General features: G+C 49.9%; 2 protein-coding genes across 8 annotated transcripts in view; one reads left to right on the top strand and one right to left on the bottom strand.

Moving 5' to 3' along the window:
* Window positions 1–22,684, bottom strand: part of LOC146053262 (uncharacterized) — a 137,684-nt gene that overhangs the window by 66,352 nt on the left and 48,648 nt on the right. For 2 of the 6 annotated variants that reach the window (XM_083167965.1, XM_083167967.1), the window contains exon 1: window positions 7,257–7,370. The exons of 1 other annotated variant lie outside the window; for it this stretch is intronic. In XM_083167965.1, the coding sequence (XP_083024091.1) occupies window positions 7,257–7,355 (99 nt within the window). In that variant the 5' untranslated portion in view covers window positions 7,356–7,370. Of the gene's footprint in view, window positions 1–1,224; window positions 1,464–2,087; window positions 2,481–7,256; window positions 7,371–22,684 lie in introns of those variants that run through there. 3 more of the 6 variants (XM_083167968.1, XM_083167969.1, XM_083167966.1) reach the window with 3 other exon arrangements.
* Window positions 10,661–22,684, top strand: part of LOC146053265 (uncharacterized) — a 187,512-nt gene continuing 175,488 nt past the window's right edge. The window contains exons 1-2 of one of the 2 annotated variants that reach the window (XM_083167974.1): window positions 10,708–10,724; window positions 10,764–10,836. In XM_083167974.1, coding sequence (XP_083024100.1) covers window positions 10,780–10,836 — 57 coding nt within the window. In that variant the 5' untranslated portion in view covers window positions 10,708–10,724; window positions 10,764–10,779. Of the gene's footprint in view, window positions 10,837–22,684 lie in introns of both variants that reach the window. The other variant, XM_083167977.1, reaches the window with a different exon arrangement.

Here is a 22,684-nt window from a genome sequence, read left to right as displayed (position 1 = left end):
AGTCCAGGCGACATGAAAATCTAATTCAGAATACTACAGGAATTCAGCAAACATAAAACACATCCCCCTTCTCCTATAACTTTACAAACCCTTTAATTGTGCAGGATGGAATGCCTGTAACAAACTAACCATCTAGGTTTTCTCTCTCTTAAACAACCTCACCCCTCTGGCAATAGCAGAAACATGGCTCACACATCAGACACTGCCTCGTCTGAAGCTGCCTCACCTGAAGCCCTCTCACACAGTGCTCTCCACCTCACTCACACCTCCAGGTTTGGAAGCAGACAGGTTGGAATAGATCTTCACAATGGGCGATTTCAAGATCCCGATATTCTCCTTGCGTCTGCAAACTACTCTCTGTAACCTTTGCTCTTGGACAGTCCCTATGGACTGACTCATATAGACATTGGGGTGGTCACTGCCTGTTTCTGTAGACTAGGGCTTATTTATGATCTCTAGAACAGACTTTTCTCACCCCCACATCAGCACCTTATCCCCTGCAAGGTCTCCTCCATTACTGGAACCTTTCTGCTGAAGAACCCTCATATCAGCAGAATTCTGTGTCATTACACAACAACGTTCCCACCTCTCTGCCAAAGCTTCCCGGGTGATTAATTTTCGGAGCTGCAACCCTCCAAGACGGGAGAATACACCCAAAAGAAATAAGCCAAAGGAGAAGGGAAGTTATTCTTTTAAAAAAAAAAAAATTCTCTTTGTCCTGAACAAGAGGGGGAGCCTAGCTGTCTATACTATACACTACCCCATATAAGCCATGGCTGGCCCAATAAAGCAGCACAACGCCTCCTTAGGTGTACGCAAGATAGACAGTCATTGGCAGCCATCTTGTACTCCTGACCTCCTTACATACACTGCCATCCACCACTGCTACCGATACGCCCCCGACACCACAAAGTAACACACTGCCATCTCTCAGCTCAGGCATCGCTCAGCCCTCCCACATCCCCCTACTATCAGTGCCTACTTCCTACTGTGCTCCCTGTCCTCTCCATCCTGCACCCTCACATATCAGTCCATCCCTGTCTCCTGTGCACATCCCAGCCTCACATATGGTCTCTCTATGCTGCTATAATCCCATCACTATGGGAGCACGCAGTGATTACTCCTATACTGAGAACACACAAATCTGATCCCAGCTCTCACAAGTTACTGCCCCATCTCTCACCTGATTTGCCTCCTAGTTGTCTACATTTCCCTAACACTAACACGTGGTACCGGATCCTCATCAGCCTGGCTTTCCTGCCCAACACTCCGCAGAGACTGCACTTCCTCAGGTGAGGATGACTGTGATGGTAAGGCCATTGCTCCCTTATACTCCCCAGGATCTCTCTGCTGCGTCGGATGCTGGTGACCTCTCTGTTCTCATACATACACTACATCGCCGAGGTCCTCAGGACACAGCCTGACCCTGGGCCCCATCCTGCTGATCTAGCATAAAGTGCTTCTCTGCATCCTCCCCACTGCTGCCTTCTTCAGTTGGGGTCTCACACGGCCTAATCCCAGGACCTCTGCTCTTCTCCATCTATAGTGTGTGCCATGGAAAACTGATCAGCTCCTGTGGATATCAGCATTATCCCTATGTGGATAATACACACGTTCTCTCCGGACCTGTCACCATCAGTGTTAGCCGCTTTACTGAGGTTCTGCCATCTCATCCTGGCTGCCAACACAATCCATAGAGCATCAGACATGTTCCCACCAGCCATTAGCCCACCAGCCTGGTCTCCTCCTATACAGGAAGTCACCACTACCACCTATTACGCTTGCACTGTCTAGATGGAATTCCCAGCACAAGGTTCTACTGCTGCTCCGCTCTGTCAGTCCTATACAGACCCCCTGTATGTTACTGAGCCCACTTCTACCAACACATTAGGCCATCAACAAAACCGAGAAGAGAATGTGGACCTACAGCATCATCCCTAGTGGCCCAGCGGTCGCTTATTTGGTCTCTGAGGTATCACCAGCGGTGGGTTCTGGCACTTATGTGACCGTCAGTTCTAGCGGAGGCACCTACCCCTAATCCCTCCCCTAGTGCCCGCCTTGTCTGCACATCTCTGAGCAACACTCACCAAATGTCTGCAGCTCATTCCTCTCCCTATGGAAGGAAGCATCTGCCTGGTCTTCCTCATTGCTTTGTTACATTGCTTCCCATAGTGACTCCTAGATCCCTTTCCTCCTCAGTACTTTTCATTATAGCACAGTGATTGTTAAAGTGCAGGGGAGAGGACTAGCGATTAACGTGGTGGTGGTGGGGGGCCAGAAGAGGAGAAGCAACGGGTCCATACAACTGCTGTCACTTTAAAATACATGAAAGTTTCCTTTTACCCAGCGATGTGAGGGGCTGGTGATTCTCAGTCAGATTGTCCTTATACAGACACTTGTGTTCCTCTAGATCCTGGCTCTATATGGTCCCACTCCTCCATGGACAGATAGACAGTGACATCCTGACACTTTATAGGAACCTGACACACAAAGTGATACAGTCAACACCCAGACACATCCCCTGGTGTTACTGTATAATGTCCCATTCCCAGCAGTCACCTCTCCGGTCACATCCCCCGGTGTTACTGTGTAATGCCCCATTACCAGGAGTCACCTCTCCGGTCACATCCCCCGGTGTTACTGTATAATGTCCCATTCCCAGCAGTCACCTCTCCGGTCACATCCCCCGGTGTTACTGTATAATGCCCCATTCCCAGCAGTCACCTCTCCGGTCACATCCCCCGGTGTTACTGTGTAATGCCCCATTACCAGGAGTCACCTCTCCGGTCACATCCCGGTGTTACTGTATAATGCCCCATTCCCAGCAGTCACCTCTCCGGTCACATCCCGGTGTTACTGTATAATGCCCCATTCCCATCAGTCACCTCTCCGGTCACATCCCGGTGTTACTGTATAATGAACCATTCCCAGCAGTCACCTCTCCGGTCACATCCCCCGGTGTTACTGTATAATGCCCCATTCCCAGCAGTCACCTCTCCGGTCACATCCCCCGGTGTTACTGTATAATGTCCCATTCCCAGCAGTCACCTCTCCTGTCACATCCCCAGGTGTCACTGTATAATGTCCCATTCCCAGCAGTCAGCTCTCCGGTCACATCCCCCGGTGTCACTGTATAACGTCCCATTCCCAGCAGTCAGCTCTCCGGTCACATCCCCCCGGTGTTACTGTATAACGTCCCATTCCCAGCAGTCACCTCTCCAGTAACATCCCCCGGTGTTACTGTATAATGTCCCATTACCAGGAGTCACCTCTCCGGTCGCATCCCCGGTGTTACTGTATAATGCCCCATTCCCAGCAGTCACCTCTCCGGTCACCTCCCCCAGTGTTACTGTATAATGTCCCATTCCCAGCAGTCACCTCTACGGTCACATCCCCCCGGTGTTACTGTATAACGTCCCATTCCCAGCAGTCACCTCTCTGGTCACATCCTCCCGGTGTTACTGTATAACGTCCCATTCCCAGCAGTCAACTCTCCGGTCACATGCCCCGGTGTTACTGTATAACGTCCCATTCCCAGCAGTCACCTCTCCGGTCACCTCCCCCAGTGTTACTGTATAATGTCCCATTCCCAGCAGTCACCTCTCCGGTCACCTCCCCCAGTGTTACTGTATAATGTCCCATTCCCAGCAGTCACCTCTCCTGTCACATCCCCCGGTGTTACTGTATAATGCCCCATTCCCAGCAGTCACCTCTCCGGTCGCATCCCCGGTGTTACTGTATAACGTCCCATTCCCAGCAGTCACCTCTCCGGTCACATCCCCTGGTGTTACTGTATAACGTCCCATTCCCAGCAGTCACCTCTCCGGTCACATCCCCGGTGTTACTGTATAATGTCCCATTCCCAGCAGTCACTTCTCCGGTCACATCCCCCGGTGTTACTGTATAATGCCCCATTCCCAGCTGTCACCTCTCCGTTCGCATCCCCGGTGTTACTGTATAATGTCCCATTCCCAGCAGTCACCTCTCCGGTCACATCCCCCGGTGTTACTGTATAACGTCCCATTCCCAGCAGTCACCTCTCCGGTCACATCCCCCCGGTGTTACTGTATAATGCCCCATTCCCAGCAGTCACCTCTCCGGTCACATCCCCGGTGTTACTGTATAATGTCCCATTCCCAGCAGTCACTTCTCCGGTCACATCCCCCGGTGTTACTGTATAATGCCCCATTCCCAGCTGTCACCTCTCCGTTCGCATCCCCGGTGTTACTGTATAATGTCCCATTCCCAGCAGTCACCTCTCCGGTCACATCCCCCGGTGTTACTGTATAACGTCCCATTCCCAGCAGTCACCTCTCCGGTCACATCCCCCGGTGTTACTGTATAACGTCCCATTCCCAGCAGTCACCTCTCCGGTCACCTCCCCCAGTGTTACTGTATAATGTCCCATTCCCAGCAGTCACCTCTCCGGTCACCTCCCCCAGTGTTACTGTATAATGTCCCATTCCCAGCAGTCACCTCTCCGGTCACATCCCCCGGTGTTACTGTATAATGTCCCATTCCCAGCAGTCACCTCTACGGTCACATCCCCCGGTGTTACTGTATAACGTCCCATTCCCAGCAGTCACCTCTTCGGTCACATCCCCCGGTGTTACTGTATAATGTCCCATTCCCAGCAGTCACCTCTCCGGTCACATCCCCAGAGTGTTATCCATAAACAAAATTCAGCCAGCAGGGCGGCATTAGGGTGGAGAGATTGTGAAGTGAGATTGTGAACGTGGCACCTAGAAGCGTGGATGTTTACTGCTATATCTGAGTGGAATCTTTAAAAATTACATATCCAAATGTAGATGAGCCCCAAAGCAGTTAGTAAGAGCTACTATACTTGGTAACGTGCTGGGAAATAGTGCTGATGATTCAATGTAAATGAATCTCTCTCATTCCTTTTTCCCAAAAAAATGTAACAGTATAACATGGGCTGCGTGGCATGAGGGAGATTGCTAGACTAATGAGGGAGATTGCTGCTACCGTATTTCAGCGAGTCTCCTGCAAAATGTAGGAGGGTAAGCAAGTATGCGCTGGGGGGTTCCCCTTATACCCTAGGGCAGTGGTTCTCAAACTGTGTGCCGTAGCTCCCTGGGGTGCCTCGGGACACTTGCAGGGGCGCCTTGGATTGGTGGTCAAGGACCAATTCAAATTATTTATGGTCAATATAAAAGCAAAAACATTGGTGGGCTTTCAATAATAAAATATGTGGACAAAGAGAAGCTAATCCCTTCCCCCTCATTCATAAATCATAACCTTTGTATGACATAAAATAATTTTTAAATACTTAATTATATATATATATATTGTTTTTATTTCTGAATAAGAAACTTTTGGCCTAGGGGTGCCGTGAAAGAAATTCTGATGCTTTAGGGTGCCGTGATTTGAAAAAGTTTGGGAACCACTGCCCTAGGCCAAGCATGTCCAAACTATGGCCCTCCAGGTATTGTGAAACTACGAGTCCCATCATGCCTTGCCAGTTTTTCTATTATGAATTCTAATGGGCCCTACACACATGCCGATGTGTGCAGGGCTACCTAGCTGCGCTATGTCGGGCTGTGCTGCGCCGCTATCGCCTAGCACACAGAGCTGACAGCCCACACACAGAGCGAGCTGTCAGCTCTGTGTGCTAAGCGAGCGGACAGCACCAGTGTTCTCCGGTGGGAGAACACTGCCGATGCCGAGATTGATGGACACTGTCCGTCAATCTCGGCCACCGATAAAGACGCGCGCCGATGCAGATACAGCCCCCACACATACACCGATGTGAGGGCATTTGCTAAGCGACTTTGCAAAACTAAGCAAAATCGCTTAGAAAATGCGGTACTTATGAGTTATCCGGGCGCCCGATGTTGTCCTTAAGTTAGGTTAACTTAAGGACACCCGACCGACGCGATGCCCACGATTTAGCTCCAAATCGGGAGCATCGCGTCGGTCGTGGCCGTTATAAGGGGCCGCGACGCGATGCCCCCGATTTCCCATAGACAGTAATGTTAAAAGACACGATATCGGGGGCATTGCGTCGGTCGTGGCCGTTATAAGAGGCCGCGACGCGATGCCCACGATTTCCCATAGACAGTAATGTTAAAAGACGCGATGGACCCGATTTCCCATAGACAGCAATGTTAAAATAAAATTACAAGGTGAAATTGGCCAATATGTTTTTAAAAAATATGTTTCATGGCCCCCCACCACCGTTAACGCCACCCCGCTATTGACGCCAACCCGAAGCGTGGCGAGCGCAGCGAGCCCGCGAGGGGCGGCGGTACTCGTCCTCCGACCTTTTCATGCCCTACTATCCACTAGGGCGTGGAGTGAGAATAGAATAGTGTGGCGAGCGCAGCGAGCCACCGAGCCCGAAGCGTGGCGAGCGCAGCGAGCCCCGCGAGGGGACGCGGATACCTGTGAAGGTGTTCGCGTCCCCTCGCCACGCTTCGGGCTCGGTGGCTCGCTGCGCTCGCCACACTATTCTATTCTCACTCCATGCCCTAGTGGATAGTAGGGCATGAAAAGGTCGGAGGACGCGTACCGCCGCCCCTCGCGGGCTCGCCACGCTTCGGGTTGGCGTCAATAGCGGGGTGGCGTTAACGGTGGTGGGGGGCCATGAAACATTTTTTTTAAAAACATATTGCCCAATTTCACCTTGTAATTTTATTTTAACATTGCTGTCTATGGGAAATCGGGTCCATCGTGTCTTTTAACATTACTGTCTATGGGAAATCGTGTCGGAAATCGGGTCCATCGCGTCTTTTAACATTACTGTCTATGGGAAATCGTGGGCATCGCGTCACGGCTCCTTATAACGGCCACGACCGACGCGATGCCCCCGATTTCCGACGCGATGAAAATATCGGACGCCCGGATAACTCATAAGTACCGAAAATGCCTTAATATCGGCATGTGTGTAGGCCGTATAAAACTATGTAAAGGCATGCTGGGTCGGGATGTGTCGTGGAGGGCCACAGTTTGGACATGCCTGTCCTAGGGGGAAGGGCTGCAGCCAGGATAGGGCAGGCCACACACTGCTGGTAACAAGCCTATGGCAGAGGGACAGGGCCCCAGTTACTGTATTGGGATATACAGCTAAATATGTCCCCCCTCAGCCACAGCCCCACAGCCCCACAGCCCCACAGCCCCCGTGTAAGGCCGGGAGGCAGCGTCTCCCCAGCAGCAGCTCCCGAGTCTCATTGTGTACCTACTGTATGTCACACGCTATTTGCCTTCTTTCATTCCCTGTCTATGGAGACACTCACCCGCCGCCGCCGTCCGCTACCACACACTTCCAGGTTATGCGCGTTCCGTGCTTCCGGGTTATGCGTTCCACCCATCTTCCGGAATTTGCGTTCCAGCATACTTCCTGGTTAGGCTTTCCCCGTATTCTGCCGTCGCTCTGCGTTCCACGCCCGTCACCGTGCAGCCCCGCCCCCTCCTCTCTTCTGGGGCGTCATGCAGCAGGCAGGGACAGGGGAAGCGGTGAGAGCGGCAGCGGGTTCCCGGGTGAGTGGTGTCCCGGTGTCTATGATCACTCTGCAGCAGTGCACAGTGCAGCATGCCATGTATTCCCTATCGCACTGTCTATTGCTGCGCAGTAACACTTCTCATGTGGCCACTGCATTCCTCTTATGTGATGTAGCTGGGGTGTAGTGCTCAGCTCTGTATACGGAATGTATAGAAATATAGATGTATTTAGATAAGATATGGATATATAGCTATATGTATATGGAGATAAATCTGGGATATACAGATGACTGGGGGTCAGTTTAACGATGTTGGCATCCCCCCCCCCCCCCCCCCCCAGTGCCTAACCCAGAGGTTCCCTAAAGGCACCCCAACAGTCCAGGTTTTAGGTATATCCATGGCTCAGCACAGATGGTTAAATCAGACTGATTGAGTTACTAATTAAGTCACCTGTGGGCAAGCATGGATATACTTAATACCTGGACCGCTGGGGTGCCTTGAAGACCGCGTTTGGGAACCTATGGCCTAACCTCTGTACCTGCCCAGGGCCGTTTTAAGAATATAATGGGCTCCTGGGCAAAATATTTTGAGGGCCCCCCTCACAACCCCCCTCCCCTATGTGCAGCTGCGGTGGGTGGAGTGGTCCGTCCAGGAATCGGTGACTCAGACCTTGATGTACTGCGGTTTGCCGCCGGGTGGGAAGCGTTGCAGTCTTTTCAAAATCAGCACAGCAGCGCTTCCCGCCCGACGGCAGACAGCACAACATGAAGGTCTTCACTTCCCAGACGGACCCCGCCACACGACGCCGTCCGGGTCCCCTGCACACGCCGCCCGGGTCCCCCGCACATGCCGTCCGCTGCCCGGGTCCCCTGCACACGCTGCCTGGGTCCCCTGCGCACCCCACAAGCCGCCCAGGTCCCCTCCACCCGCCGCTCGCCGCCTTTCCCTAGGACAGTGCCATCTTCCCCATTGTGGTGGGCCCCTACTATCCTTGGGCCCCTGGGCAACTGCCCATTAAGCCCAATGGGAAAGACGGCCCTGTACCCGCCCCAACCTATCACCCAATAATCCCACCACTAGTGCATAACCCCCCACATCCCCAGCTGCACTCTCCCCGCATACTTTCTTTTGGGGGGAGGGGGGGTTTTATGATTGGTTTTGGCTTGTATGTTCACACAACGGTTGCCTGTTTCTCATTTCAGAGTTGCCAGCACTAATAAGTTGCGGTGGAGGCAGCCGGGAGGATCCAGTGTTGTGTCCGGCAGCGTCAGGTAATCACATCTAGTATTATTGTTACATTATATACTACTACTGTTATATAGGTGGAGCAGACTGTGGTGCTCTGTGGTATAATGCAGGTGGAGCAGACTCTGGTGTCCCGATGTAGATCAGACTGTTGTGCTCTGTGACTGTAATACCAGACCCACATACAGGACCCTTCGCACAGGGACACAGTTCCCGGCTCCTACGCTTCACACTTTCTTGTAGAGTAATGTATGGTAACGTGTGGTAATATATGGTAACTAGGTGATTCATCGCGCCCTAGGGCGCTCTTCACACCGGCGTAAGGGGCTGCGCCCCCTTAATTTGTGAACATTTGTATATGAGAAAGATGGTTAGAATTGTATGAAAGATGCCTGTATTGCAACTTGAGTTATAGGTGAAATGTGTTAAATAGAGAGCATATGATGTGGAAGGGGGTGTGTATTGTTTTGTTTAATTAAAAAGCGGTTACAGAGTAAGATGTACATTGATAGTGTGGATGGTACAGTGACATTTGTGGGTGTGGGGGCTGTGTGTGCATGTTGTTTAGGTGTGTGTGTGCAATAGTATAGTAGGGTGTTTCTGAGTCAGCGGCTCCCCACTGGCGGAGGTCACGACACAGGAAAACAGGAGGCTGGGTAGTGATAGGGGTGTGTGGGCATAAGGGGGACTAAAGAGGAGGGTGGGAGATACTGTGCAGCTTCTGCCAGTGGGTGAGGGTCCAGCATGGCAGCACAGGAGTACAGGACGGTGGCCCTGAGTCAGTGTCTCCTCCTACTGGGTGGGAGTTCGGGTGCATGAGAGCAGGAGGCTGGGCTATGAGGCATGATAGGGGCATGTGGGCAAAACAGCGTCAGCGACTCCCCAGTGGTGGAAGTTACGGTTCAGGAGAGCAGGAAGCTGGGTAGTGATAGGGGTGTGTGAGTATACGGGGGACTAAAGAGGGGCTTAGGGGTGCCGTGAATTGCGGGAGGGGCACGGGGGGTGCCGTGAATCAAGGGAGGGAGGGGGCGCAGGTGTCGGCAAATCGCGGGAGAGGGCGGGGGTCCGCAAAGCGTGGGAGGGGGCGTGAATTGCGGGAGGGGGGGTGCGCGGGACGGATGGTAGGATGTTGCTGTCATTCAGAATGCATTTACATAAACAGTAATAGTAGCAGTAAAAGGTCTGACTTAAAACACCTACAGTAAAACAGAACAGGTGTTATATATTATACAAAGAATTGGTTGATGATGTGTAGGTTGACGTGCACATAGTTCATAGTTGTCACTGGAAAAAAATTGCTACAAGAAAAAATCAACACAGAAAGTTCAACACATGTAAATGTTGACATAAGTGTGGCACTTCATCGGTGTCCATGTCGACACATGAGAATGAATATGAAAACATTCAAAAAAAGAAAAATAAATCTTCAAAAACTCATGTCAACCGTTTTCATTGTCGACCATAGCCGTGCCAGTGTTTTGCATGTGCCATTTAATCCTGGGGTTGCCGTGAATCACGCACGGGGGTGGGGGAGGGAGGTGAGGGGTGTCCGCGAATCACGGGAGGAGGGGTCGTGGGTGGATGCCTGTAGATCTGTAGAGAAGCTGTGTGTGTCTCATACAGATGGGGCAGGCCTCATCCTGGCTGGCGAATCAGCCTCGCCAGCCAGCAGCCTCGCCAGCCATCAGACTGAGATGCGCGTGCGTCTCACGCGCACCTCAATCTCCGTCAGCGGGTACCCCGGATTACCGCCGACAAGCCGGTGGGGACCCAGGGGAGCAGCTGGAAGCGACATCAGAAGGGGACGCGCGCGCATCTCGTGCGCACGTGTCCCCTTCTCACAGTCGATATGGCGCTGGCGGGGGATGGCGGCTGGCGTCGCCATCGCCATCCCCTGCCAATATGGGACCTGCCCCATCTGTACACTAATATTTACTATTGTTATTTAGGGTGGAGGCATGACTGATATTAAGGTAGAAGATACAGAGGGAGAAGAGACGGATGTGACTGATATTAAGGTAGAAGATACAGAGGGAAAAGAAGTGACGGATATTAAGGTAGAAGAAGAGATTGATGTTAGGGGTCAGCAGCAGTGTAAGGAGGAGGAAATCCCTACAGATACCAGCACAGGTGAGTAATGATCACTTATTACAAAGAGTCACATATTCTCCTTGTTCTGTCACTACAGCGGCCTCTTATCCTGCACCCTCCTCTGTCACTACAGCAGCCTCTTATCCCGCACCCTCCTCTGTCACTACAGCAGCCTCTTATCCCGCACCCTCCTCTGTCACTACAGCGGCCTCTTATCCCGCACCCTCTTCTGTCACTACAGCAGCCTCTTATCCTGCACCCTCCTCTGTCACTACAGTGGCTTCTTATTCCTCACCCTCCTCTGTCAGTACAGCGGCCTCTTATCCTGCACCCTCCTCTGTCACTACAGCAGCCTCTTATCCTGCACCCTCCTCTGTCACTACAGTATCCTCTTATCCCGCACCTTCCTCTGTCACTACAGCAGCCTCTTATCCTGCACCCTCCTCTGTCACTACAGCAGCCTCTTATCCTGTACCCTCCTCTGTCACTACAGCAGCCTCTTATCCCGCACCCTCCTCTGTCCCTACAGCAGCCTCTTATCCCGCACCCTCCTCTGTCACTACAGCGGCCTCTTATCCCGCACCTTCCTCTGTCACTACAGCGGCCTCTTATCCCGCACCCTCCTCTGTCACTACAGCGGCCTCTTATCCTGCACCCTCCTCTGTCACTACAGCAGCCTCTTATCCTGCACCCTCCTCTGTCACTACAGCGGCCTCTTATTCGCACCCTCCTCTGTCACTACAGCGGCCTCTTATCCTGCACCCTCCTCTGTCACTACAGCGGCCTCTTATCCTGCACCCTCCTCTGTCACTACAGCGGCCTCTTATCCTGCACCCTCCTCTGTCAGTACAGCGGCCTCTTATCCTGCACCCTCCTCTGTCACTACAGCGGCCTCTTATCCTGCACCCTCCTCTGTCACTACAGCGGCCTCTTATCCCGCACCCTCCTCTGTCACTACAGTATCCTCTTATCCCGCACCTTCCTCTGTCACTACAGCAGCCTCTTATCGTGCACCCTCCTCTGTCACTACAGCAGCCTCTTATCCTGTACCCTCCTCTGTCACTACAGCGGCCTCTTATCCCGCACCCTCCTCTGTCCCTACAGCGGCCTCTTATCCCGCACCCTCCTCTGTCACTACAGCGGCCTCTTATCCCGCACCTTCCTCTGTCACTACAGCGGCCTCTTATCCCGCACCCTCCTCTGTCACTACAGCGGCCTCTTATCCCGCACCCTCCTCTGTCACTACAGCGGCCTCTTATCCCGCACCCTCCTCTGTCACTACAGCGGCCTCTTATCCCGCACCCTCCTCTGTCACTACAGCGGCCTCTTATCCCGCACCCTCCTCTGTCCCTACAGCGGCCTCTTATCCCGCACCTTCCTCTGTCACTACAGCGGCCTCTTATCCCGCACCCTCCTCTGTCACTACAGCGGCCACTTATCCCGCACCCTCCTCTGTCACTACAGCGGCCACTTATCCCGCACCCTCCTCTGTCACTACAGCGGCCTCTTATCCCGCACCTTCCTCTGTCACTACAGCGGCCTCTTATCCCGCACCCTCCTCTGTCACTACAGCGGCCTCTTATCCCGCACCCTCCTCTGTCACTACAGCGGCCTCTTATCCCGCACCCTCCTCTGTCAGTACAGACTAGGGATGCCAATCCCGGGGCATTTTTTGAATCCCGGAATCAGGATTGAAAAATGCTCAATCCCGGCCTCTCTTATATAAAAAAAAAAAATTAACCCGCCCCCTAAACTGCCCACCCTGCACATGTCATAAATGCCTACCCACCCCCAACTCCAGACAATCCCGGGATTCAAATCCCGCCAATTTTAGGCCAAAATCATTGGCCTCCCTAATACAGACTGATGAGGGGAATGTATCTGCCCAGTGGGGGAGTCAGGAGCCATCAGCCCCTATTATTGTCCTCTTCTCCTCCACACATTAGATCATTGTCTGCCACCAGCCCAGAGATCTGACCAATCCCCCATGTTCCCCAGTGACTCATCTACATCATCAGTAGAAGGGATAGGAATAATAGCAGTGTACAGGGTACAATGGTATGGAAGGTCATGTGACATTACCCATGGTTCTCCCTTTGCCCTACCACCTTTTGTCTATTATCACCTCTGTCTCCCTACCATAATCATCATTGTCTGTTTATAGGGTGCCACAGATTCCGTGCTGCTGGACAGTCATCATACAGATATAATATCCCTGGTTACAGTATGTATAGGGGGCCACAGATTCTGTGCTGCTGGGCGGTCATCATACAGATATAATATCCATGGTTACAGTATGTATAGGATGCCACAGATTCTGTGCTGCTGGGCGGTCATCATACAGATATAATACCCCTGGTTACAGTATGTATAGGGTGCCACAGGTTCTGTGCTGCTGGGTGGTCATCATACAGATATAATATCCCTGGTTACAGTATGTATAGGGGGCCACAGATTCTGTGCTGCTGGGCGGTCATCATACAGATATAATATCCCTGGTTATAGTATGTATAAGGTGCCACAGATTCTGTGCTGCTGGACGGTCATCATACAGATATAATATCCCTGGTTACAGTATGTATAGGACGCCACAGATTCTGTGCTGCTGGGTGGTCATCATACAGATATAATATCCCTGGTTACAGTATGTATAGGGGGCCACAGATTCTGTGCTGCTGGGTGGTCATCATACAGATATAATATCCCTGGTTACAGTATGTATAGGGTGCCACAGATTCTGTGCTGCTGGGTGGTCATCATACAGATATAATATCCTCAATTACAGTATGTATAGAGTACAGATTCTGTGCTGCTGGGCGGTCATCATACAGATATAATATCCCTGGTTACAGTATGTATAGGGTGCCACAAATTCTGTGCTGCTGGGTGGTCATCATACTGATATAATATCCTCAATTACAGTATGTATAGAGTGCCACAGATTCTGTGCTGCTGGGCGGTCATCATACAGATATAATATCCCTGGTTACAGTATGTATAGGGTGTCACAGATTCTGTGCTGCCGGGCGGTCATCATACAGATATAATATCCCTGGTTACAGTATGTATAGGGTGCCACAGGTTCTGTGCTGCTGGACGGTCATCATACAGATATAATATCCCTGGTTACAGTATGTATAGGGTGCCACAGATTCTGTGCTGCTGGGCGGTCATCATACAGATATAATACCCCTGGTTACAGTATGTATAGGGTGCCACAGATTCTGTGCTGCTGGGCGGTCATCATACAGATATAATATCCCTGGTTACAGTATGTATAGGGTGTCACAGATTCTGTGCTGCCGGGCGGTCATCATACAGATATAATATCCCTGGTTACAGTATGTATAGGGTGTCACAGATTCTGTGCTGCCGGGCGGTCATCATACAGATATAATATCCCTGGTTACAGTATGTATAGGGTGTCACAGATTCTGTGCTGCTGGACGGTCATCATACAGATATAATATCCCTGGTTACAGTATGTATAGGGTGCCACAGATTCTGTGCTGCCGGGCGGTCATCATACAGATATAATATCCCTGGTTACGGTATGTATAGGGTGCCACAGGTTCTGTGCTGCCGGGCGGTCATCATACAGATATAATATCCCTGGTTACAGTATGTATAGGGTGCCACAGATTCTGTGCTGCCGGGCGGTCATCATACAGATATAATATCCATGGTTACAGTATGTATAGGGTGCCACAGAGTCTGTGCTGCCGGGCGGTCATCATACAGATATAATATCCCCGGTTACAGTATGTATAGGGGGCCGCAGATTCTGTGCTGCCGGGCGGTCATCATACAGATATAATATCCCCGGTTACAGCATGTATAGGGTGCCGCAGATCCTGTGCTGCTGGGTGGTCATCATATAGATATAATATCCCTGGTTACAGTATGTATAGGGGGCCACAGATTCTGTGCTGCTGGGTGGTCATCATACAGATATAATATCCCTGGTTACAGTATGTATAGGGTGCCACAGATCCTGTGCTGCTGGGCGGTCATCGTACAGATATAATATACCTGGTTACAGTATGTATAGGGGGCCACAGATTCTGTGCTGCTGGGGGGTCATCGTACAGATATAATATCCCTGGTTACAGTATGTATAGGGGGCCACAGATTCTGTGCTGCTGGGAGGTCATCATACAAATATAATATCCCTGGTTACAGTATGTATAGGGTGCCACAGATTCTGTGCTGCCGGGCGGTCATCATACAGATATAATATCCCTGGTTACAGTATGTATAGGGGGCCACAGATTCTGTGCTGCTGGGGGGTCATCATACAGATATAATATCCCTGGTTACGGTATGTATAGCGGGCCACAGATTCTGTGCTGCTGGGAGGTCATCATACAGATATAATATCCCTGGTTACGGTATGTATAGGGTGCCACAGATTTTGTGCTGCCTGGCGGTCATCATACAGATATAATACCCCTGGTTACGGTATGTATAGGGTGCCACAGATTCTGTGCTGCTGGGCGGTCATCATACAGATATAATTTTCCTAGTTATGGTATGTATAGGGTGCCACAGATTCTGTGCTGCTGGGCGGTCATCATACAGATATAATATCCCTAGTTATGGTATGTATAGGGTGCCACAGATTCTGTGCTGCTGGGCGGTCATCATACAGATATAATATCCCCGGTTACAGTATGTATAGGGTGCCACATATTCCGTGCTGCCGGGCGGTCATCATACAGATATAATATCCCTGGTTACTGTATGTATATGGTGCCACAGATTCTGTGCTGCCGGGCGGTCATCATACAGATTTAATACCCCTGGTTACAGTATGTATAGGGTGCCACAGATTCTGTGTTGCCGGGCGGTCATCATACAGATATAATATCCCCGGTTACAGTATGTATAGGGGGCCGCAGATTCTGTGCTGCCAGGCGGTCATCATACAGATATAATATCCCCGGTTACAGTATGTATAGGGTGCCGCAGATCCTGTGCTGCTGGGTGGTCATCATATAGATATAATATCCCTGGTTACAGTATGTATAGGGGGCCACAGATTCTGTGCTGCTGGGTGGTCATCATACAGATTTCCCCGGTTACAGTATGTATAGGGAGCCACAGATTCTGTGCTGCCGGGCGGTCATCATACAGATATAATATCCCTGGTTACAGTATGTATAGGGTGCCACAGATTCTGTGCTGCTGGGCGGTCATCATACAGATATAATATCTTTGGTTACAGTATATATAGGGTGCCACAGATTCTGTGCTGCTGGGCGGTCATCATACAGATATAATACCCCCGGTTACAGTATGTATAGGGTGCCACATATTCCGTGCTGCTGGGCGGTCATCATACAGATATAATATCCCCGGCTCCAGTATGTATAGGGTGCCATAGATTCCGTGCTGCTGGGCGGTCATCATACAGATATAATATCCCTGGTTACAGTATGTATAGGGTGCCACAGATCCTGTGCTGCCGGGCGGTCATCATACAGATATAATATACCTGGTTACAGTATGTATAGGGGGCCACAGATTCTGTGCTGCCGAGGGGTCATCATACAGATATAATATCCCTGGTTACAGTATGTATAGGGTGCCACAGATTCTGTGCTGCCGGGCAGTCATCATACAGATATAATACCCCTGGTTACAGTATGTATAGGGTGCCACAGGTTCTGTGCTGCTGGGTGGTCATCATACAGATATAATATCCCTGGTTACAGTATGTATAGGGGGCCACAGATTCTGTGCTGCTGGGAGGTCATCATACAGATATAATATCCCTGGTTACAGTATGTATAGGGTGCCACAGATTCTGTGCTGCTGGTGGTCATCATACAGATATAATATCCCTGGTTACAGTATGTATAGGGTGCCACAGATTCTGTGCTGCTGGGCGGTCATCATACAGATATAATATCCCTGGTTACAGTATGTATAGGGTGCCACAGATTCTGTGCTGCCGGGCGGTCATCATACAGATATAATATCCCTGGTTACAGTATGTATAGGGTACCACAGATTCTGTGCTGCTGGGCGGTCATCATACAGATATAATATCCCTGGTTACAGTATGTATAGGGTGCCACAGATTCTGTGCTGCCGGGCCGTCATCATACAGATATAATATCCCTGGTTACAGTATGTATAGGGTGCCACAGATTCTGTGCTGCTGGGCGGTCATCATACAGATATAATATACCTGGTTACAGTATGTATAGGATGCCACAGATTCTGTGCTGCTGGGCGGTCATCATACAGATATAATATCCCTGGTTACAGTATGTATAGGGTGCCACAGATTCTGTGCTGCTGGGCGGTCATCATACAGATATAATATCCCTGGTTACAGTATGTATAGGGTGCCACAGATTCTGTGCTGCTGGGTGGTCATCATACAGATATAATATCCCCGGTTACAGTATGTATAGGGTGCCACAGATTCTGTGCTGCCGGGCGGTCATCATACAGATATAATATCCCTGGTTACAGTATGTATAGGGGGACACAGATTCTGTGCTGCTGGGCGGTCATCATACAGATATAATATCCCTGGTTACAGTATGTATAGGGGGCCACAGATTCTGTGCTGCCGGGCGGTCATCATACAGATATAATATCCCTGGTTACAGTATGTATAGGGTGCCACAGATTCTGTGCTGCTGGGCGGTCATCATACAGATATAATATCCCTGGTTACAGTATCTATAGGGTGCCACAGATTCTGTGCTGCCAGGTGGTCATCATACAGATATAATATCCCTGGTTACTGTATGTATAGGGAGCCACAGATTCTGTGCTGCTGGGCGGTCATCATACAGATATAATATCCCTGGTTACAGTATGTATAGGGTGCCACAGATTCTGTGCTGCTGGGCGGTCATCATACAGATATAATATCCCTGGTTACAGTATCTATAGGGTGCCACAGATTCTGTGCTGCCAGGTGGTCATCATACAGATATAATATCCCTGGTTACTGTATGTATAGGGAGCCACAGATTCTGTGCTGCTGGGCGGTCATCATACAGATATAATATCCCTGGTTACAGTATGTATAGGGGGACACAGATTCTGTGCTGCTGGGCGGTCATCATACAGATATAATATCCCTGGTTGCAATAAGTATAAATATAACCAGGATTTAGCAGGTACGTGAATACAGATTTGCAGTGTAACAATGTAACAGACAAGAGAGAGGCTTCCAGTCCTGTGATGCTGGCTGGGCAATGTGGTTGGCTACTATGTAGGCTAATGGGCTGTTGGCCTTTACCAGGGACTCACACAATGGGGTTTGGGCTTCTAACAACCCGATGTGTAAGTCACGGGTCTCTGACTGTGGTCCATGGTACGGGTAAGTGGGTAAGAAGGAATTGTGGGCAGACAGAATCTGGTCATGGTGCATATTGTAGCATAGGTAATGGGATAGGGTCAGAACGAGACGTACAATACTAGTGGACAGCCTGAACCAGGTCAGAGAGAGGTCAGAGGTCACACTGGGAAGTCACTAAGAGGAGTATTATAGGAGAGAGCAAAGTCAGATCAGAACACAGGGATTAACAACGGAACTATTGTAGAATGGAGGCCGTAGTACAGGAGGAAACACTAATACCCTGACACTGGGTAGTGCCTGGAAACTACCTTTTATAGGGAGTGGTACTAATGTGGCACCAACATGAAGTTACATGTTTTCTGCCTGTCCCTATAAATCTTACACAGAGCAACGCACATCTCCCTGCTGCCACCAGGGACCGGGCCAGAGCCACCTATACTGGTACCAGGAAGGGGGAAGTACTGGTCATGGGCACTGGGCAGATGGGAGGCAGAAGGATGAGACGGTTGTCAGACTAGAAGACTGACACCTGTCATTTACACGACAGCAGTTGCCCAGGGAGAACCAGCATCACCAGATGCACTAATATAATCAGGGTTACCGTACCTACATAAATCCCATTATTTTCTGCATGATATTTAGTACTGTATTAAAGTATTTATAACAGGATAACTTGTACTCACTGATAGTATGAAATGGGTGAGGGGAAAGGGGAAGAGCGATATTCCTATATCTGTATGTTATTTCCAGCAGATGGACACAGAAGCAGGAATACCTTGGAGGGACATCTTATTCTGTCTCCAGATTATAAAACAGAAGATAACATCACACAGGATTCTCCAGAAGACACCTCCATTACCCTAAATATACAGCCAGTGCCTCACAGTGCAGATAAATCACCTGATACCTCTAATCCTGAGGACTATTCTCCTGGTAACTCAGATACTGCTACACATAGAACAGCTCATACAGGTGCTTACAGTTTTATCTGTTCTGAGTGTGATACATGTTTTATAAATCAGTCAGTTTTTATTAGACATCAGAGAAGTCACACAGGTGAGAAGCCATTTCCATGTTCTGAGTGTGGAAAATCTTATGCTAATAAATCATTTCTAGAAATACATCATCAAACTCACACAGGAGAGAATCCATTTACATGTTCTGAGTGTGGGCAATCCTTTACCTTGAAATCATCTCTCGTTAAACATGTGAAAATTCACACAGATGGGAAGCTGTTTCCATGTACAGCATGTGGGAAATGTTTTACGCAGAAATCTGTACTTGTCCGACATGAGAGAAGTCATACAGGTGAGAAGCCGTTTCCATGTTCTGAGTGTGAGAAATCTTATATCAGGAAAACAGATCTAGTTATACATGTGAGAACTCACACAGGTGAGAAGCCGTTTCTATGTACAGAATGTGGAAAATGTTTTAAGCAGAAATACATACTTGTCCGACATGAGAAAACTCACACAGGTGAGAAGCCGTTTCCATGTTCTGAGTGTGGGAAATCTTTTCTCAGGAAATCAGATCTAGTTATGCATGAGAAAACTCACACAAGTGAGAAACCATTTACATGTACAGAATGTGGGAAACGGTTTAGGAAGAAATACGGTGTTGTCCGACATGAGAGAAGTCACACAGGTAAGAAACCATTTCCATGTTCTAAGGGCCCAATTCAGATCTCTGGGCTGTAAGTTTTTGGAGCCCAGCAATCAGGCAAACTCCGCTCACAGGTAAAATCCTGCACATGTGCACAGCTGTGATTGCGATGGCTGTGCGGAGATTGGGGCCACTGATGACATCAGCATCCCTCCTAACAGCCGGGAGCCGGCTCTCAGGAAAATCTGGTGTATATCCCGAAGCACCCGGCACCTGTCTATCAACTTGGGTGCACCTATAGCCATTTGTGGAACTCTTTTAAAAGCCATGATATAGAGCAGAGAGAGAGGTAGAACCATGTGTATGCAGCCTTCTAGGTATGAGCTGTTATATTGCCTATTCCTTATTATTACTCTGTATTATACATGTTGTACTAGAACCGTCCTTTTAGCATCTGCTTTAATATGTTTTGTACAATAGATTGTACTTAATAAAAACCTAAAATATAACCGTCTTTGTACAACACTGTGTGGCCCCTAACAATTGCATGGTTTCCCTTTTATACTCCGGGCCCTATTGTATGATGTCAGAGTGATTGTGGTTACCCGGGGATACTATATCCAGCAGATCATTGCCGTTTGGGAGCTGGGACCAAATTATAATTTTTGATCCCAGTAATCTTAAATAGAAATTAATGTGATACTATCTTTGTATCCTAGTGACCATCATAGGAAAGAGGGAGCTTCCTAGTAGCAGTCAGGAAGGGAGTATCCTAGTGAGAGTATCCTTGTGACCATCATAGGATAGAGGGAGCTTCCTAGTAGCAGTCAGGAAGGGAGTATCCTAGTGAGAGTATCCTAGTGACCATCATAGGATAGAGGGAGCTTCCTAGTAGCAGTCAGGGAGGGAGTATCCTAGTGACCATCATAGGATAGAGGGAGCTTCCTAGTAGCAGTCAGGGAGGGAGTATCCTAGTGACAACTGTAGGATAGAGGGAGATTCGTAGTAGCAGTCAGGAAGTGAGTATCCTAGTGACCATCATAGGACAGAGGGAGCTTCCTAGTAGCAGTCAGGGCGGGAGTATCCTAGTGACCATCATAGGACAGAGGGAGCTTCCTAGTAGCAGTGAGGAAGGGAGTATCCTAGTGACCATCATAGGATAGAGGGAGCTTCCTAGTAGCAGTCAGGGAGGGAGTATCCTATTGACCATCATAGGATAGAGGGAGCTTCCTAGTAGCAGTCAGGGAGGGAGTATCCTATTGACCATCATAGGATAGAGGGAGCTTCCTAGTAGCAGTCAGGAAGGGAGTATCCTAGTGACCATCATAGGATAGAGGGAGCCTCCTAGTATCAGTCAGGAAGGGAGTATCCTAGTGACCATCATAGGATAGAGGGAGCTTCCTAGTAGCAGTCAGGGAGGGAGTATCCTAGTGACCATCATAGGATAGAGGGAGCTTCCTAGTAGCAGTCAGGGAGGGAGTATCCTAGTGACCATCATAGGATAGAGGGAGCTTCCTAGTAGCAGTCAGGAAGGGAGTATCCTAGTGACCATCATAGGATAGAGGGAGCTTCCTAGTAGCAGTCAGGGAGGAAGTATCCTAGTGACCATCATAGGATAGAGGGAGCTTCCTAGTAGCAGTCAGGAAGGGAGTATCCTAGTGACCATCATAGGACAGAGGGAGCTTCCTAGTAGCAGTCAGGAAGGGAGTATCCTAGTGACCATCGTAGGACAGAGGGAGCTTCCTAGTAGCAGTCAGGGAGGGAGTATCCTAGTGACCATCATAGGATAGAGGGAGCTTCCTAGTAGCAGTCAGGAATGGAGTATCCTAGTGACCATCGTAGGACAGAGGGAGCTTCCTAGTAGCAGTCAGGGAGGGAGTATCCCAGTGACCATCGTAGGACAGAGGGAGCTTCCTAGTAGCAGTCAGGGAGGGAGAATCCCAGTGACCATCATAGGACAGAGGGAGCTTCCTAGTAGCAGTCAGGAATGGAGTATCCTAGTGACCATCTTAGGATAGAGGGAGCCTCCTCGTAGCAGTCAGGTAGGGAGTATCCTAGTGACCATCATAGGATAGAGGGAGCTTCCTAGTAGCAGTCAGGGAGGGAGTATCCTAATGACCATCGTAGGATAGATGGAGCTTCCTCGTAGCAGTCAGGGAGGGAGTATCCTAATAACTGCTGTAGGACAGATGGAGCTTCCTAGGAGCAGTCAGGGAGAATCCTAATGCTGGCCACACATCAGACCAACTTTCCTCCAACCATCCAACTTGTTGCTTGGATGGAATAAAAATATGGTCAATGATGTGCCACTCTTGGTTACAGATGTGAAAGAGGTGCTTAAGTTAGAGAAACCTGCTGTACCGCCCGCACCTGTGGTGCCTATATTTGAACGCCTTAAGCATAATCTGGTTTTATTCCCTAAACCAAAGAACTTGACTAAGGTCATCAGGGAGGCTTCAAAGATACCTAACAGGAAGTTTAGCTTGCCTAAGTTGTTCTTCCTCTACCTCCCCATGGCAGCCACAAATGGGTTAAGTCCCGCAGGGTAGTATTCTGGAAAGGAAACAAAAAGAACACCTGACCCTATGTAAGCCGCTCCCTCCTGGGTCTCGTGTCTTTTTTTTTTCCAGGGTGGTAGGTGAAGCTGACACTGTAGCCTTCTCCACTGCCTAGAGCAGTCGGGGATAAGGCAGGATATAAGGCAATGGTTTCCGCTGTCGAATGCAGTAAGGGGTTATCTGTAGGTCTGCTGAGAGATATCTCCCAGAGCAGCTTGGAGCGGCATCGTGGGTGCTTGGCGGGCCAGGAGCAGTAAGCGGCATTTGAGGAAGAAAACACGCTGGACGCCAGCGCCCTCCTAGTGCCTGCTCTGGCCGGAAATAATAGTTGTCTGACGTCAGCGGCGGGATCCGGGCAGAGGGCGCATACGGATGACGCGTTCACGCGTCAGGTAGGAGG

Source organism: Crinia signifera, unplaced genomic scaffold (genome assembly GCF_055691185.1).
Source record: "Crinia signifera unplaced genomic scaffold, ASM5569118v1 HAP2_SCAFFOLD_134, whole genome shotgun sequence".
Classification (NCBI taxonomy): Eukaryota; Metazoa; Chordata; class Amphibia; order Anura; family Myobatrachidae; genus Crinia; species Crinia signifera.
The sequence above is the reverse complement of the archived record's forward strand: the minus strand, read 5'-3'. Positions and strand labels throughout refer to the sequence as shown.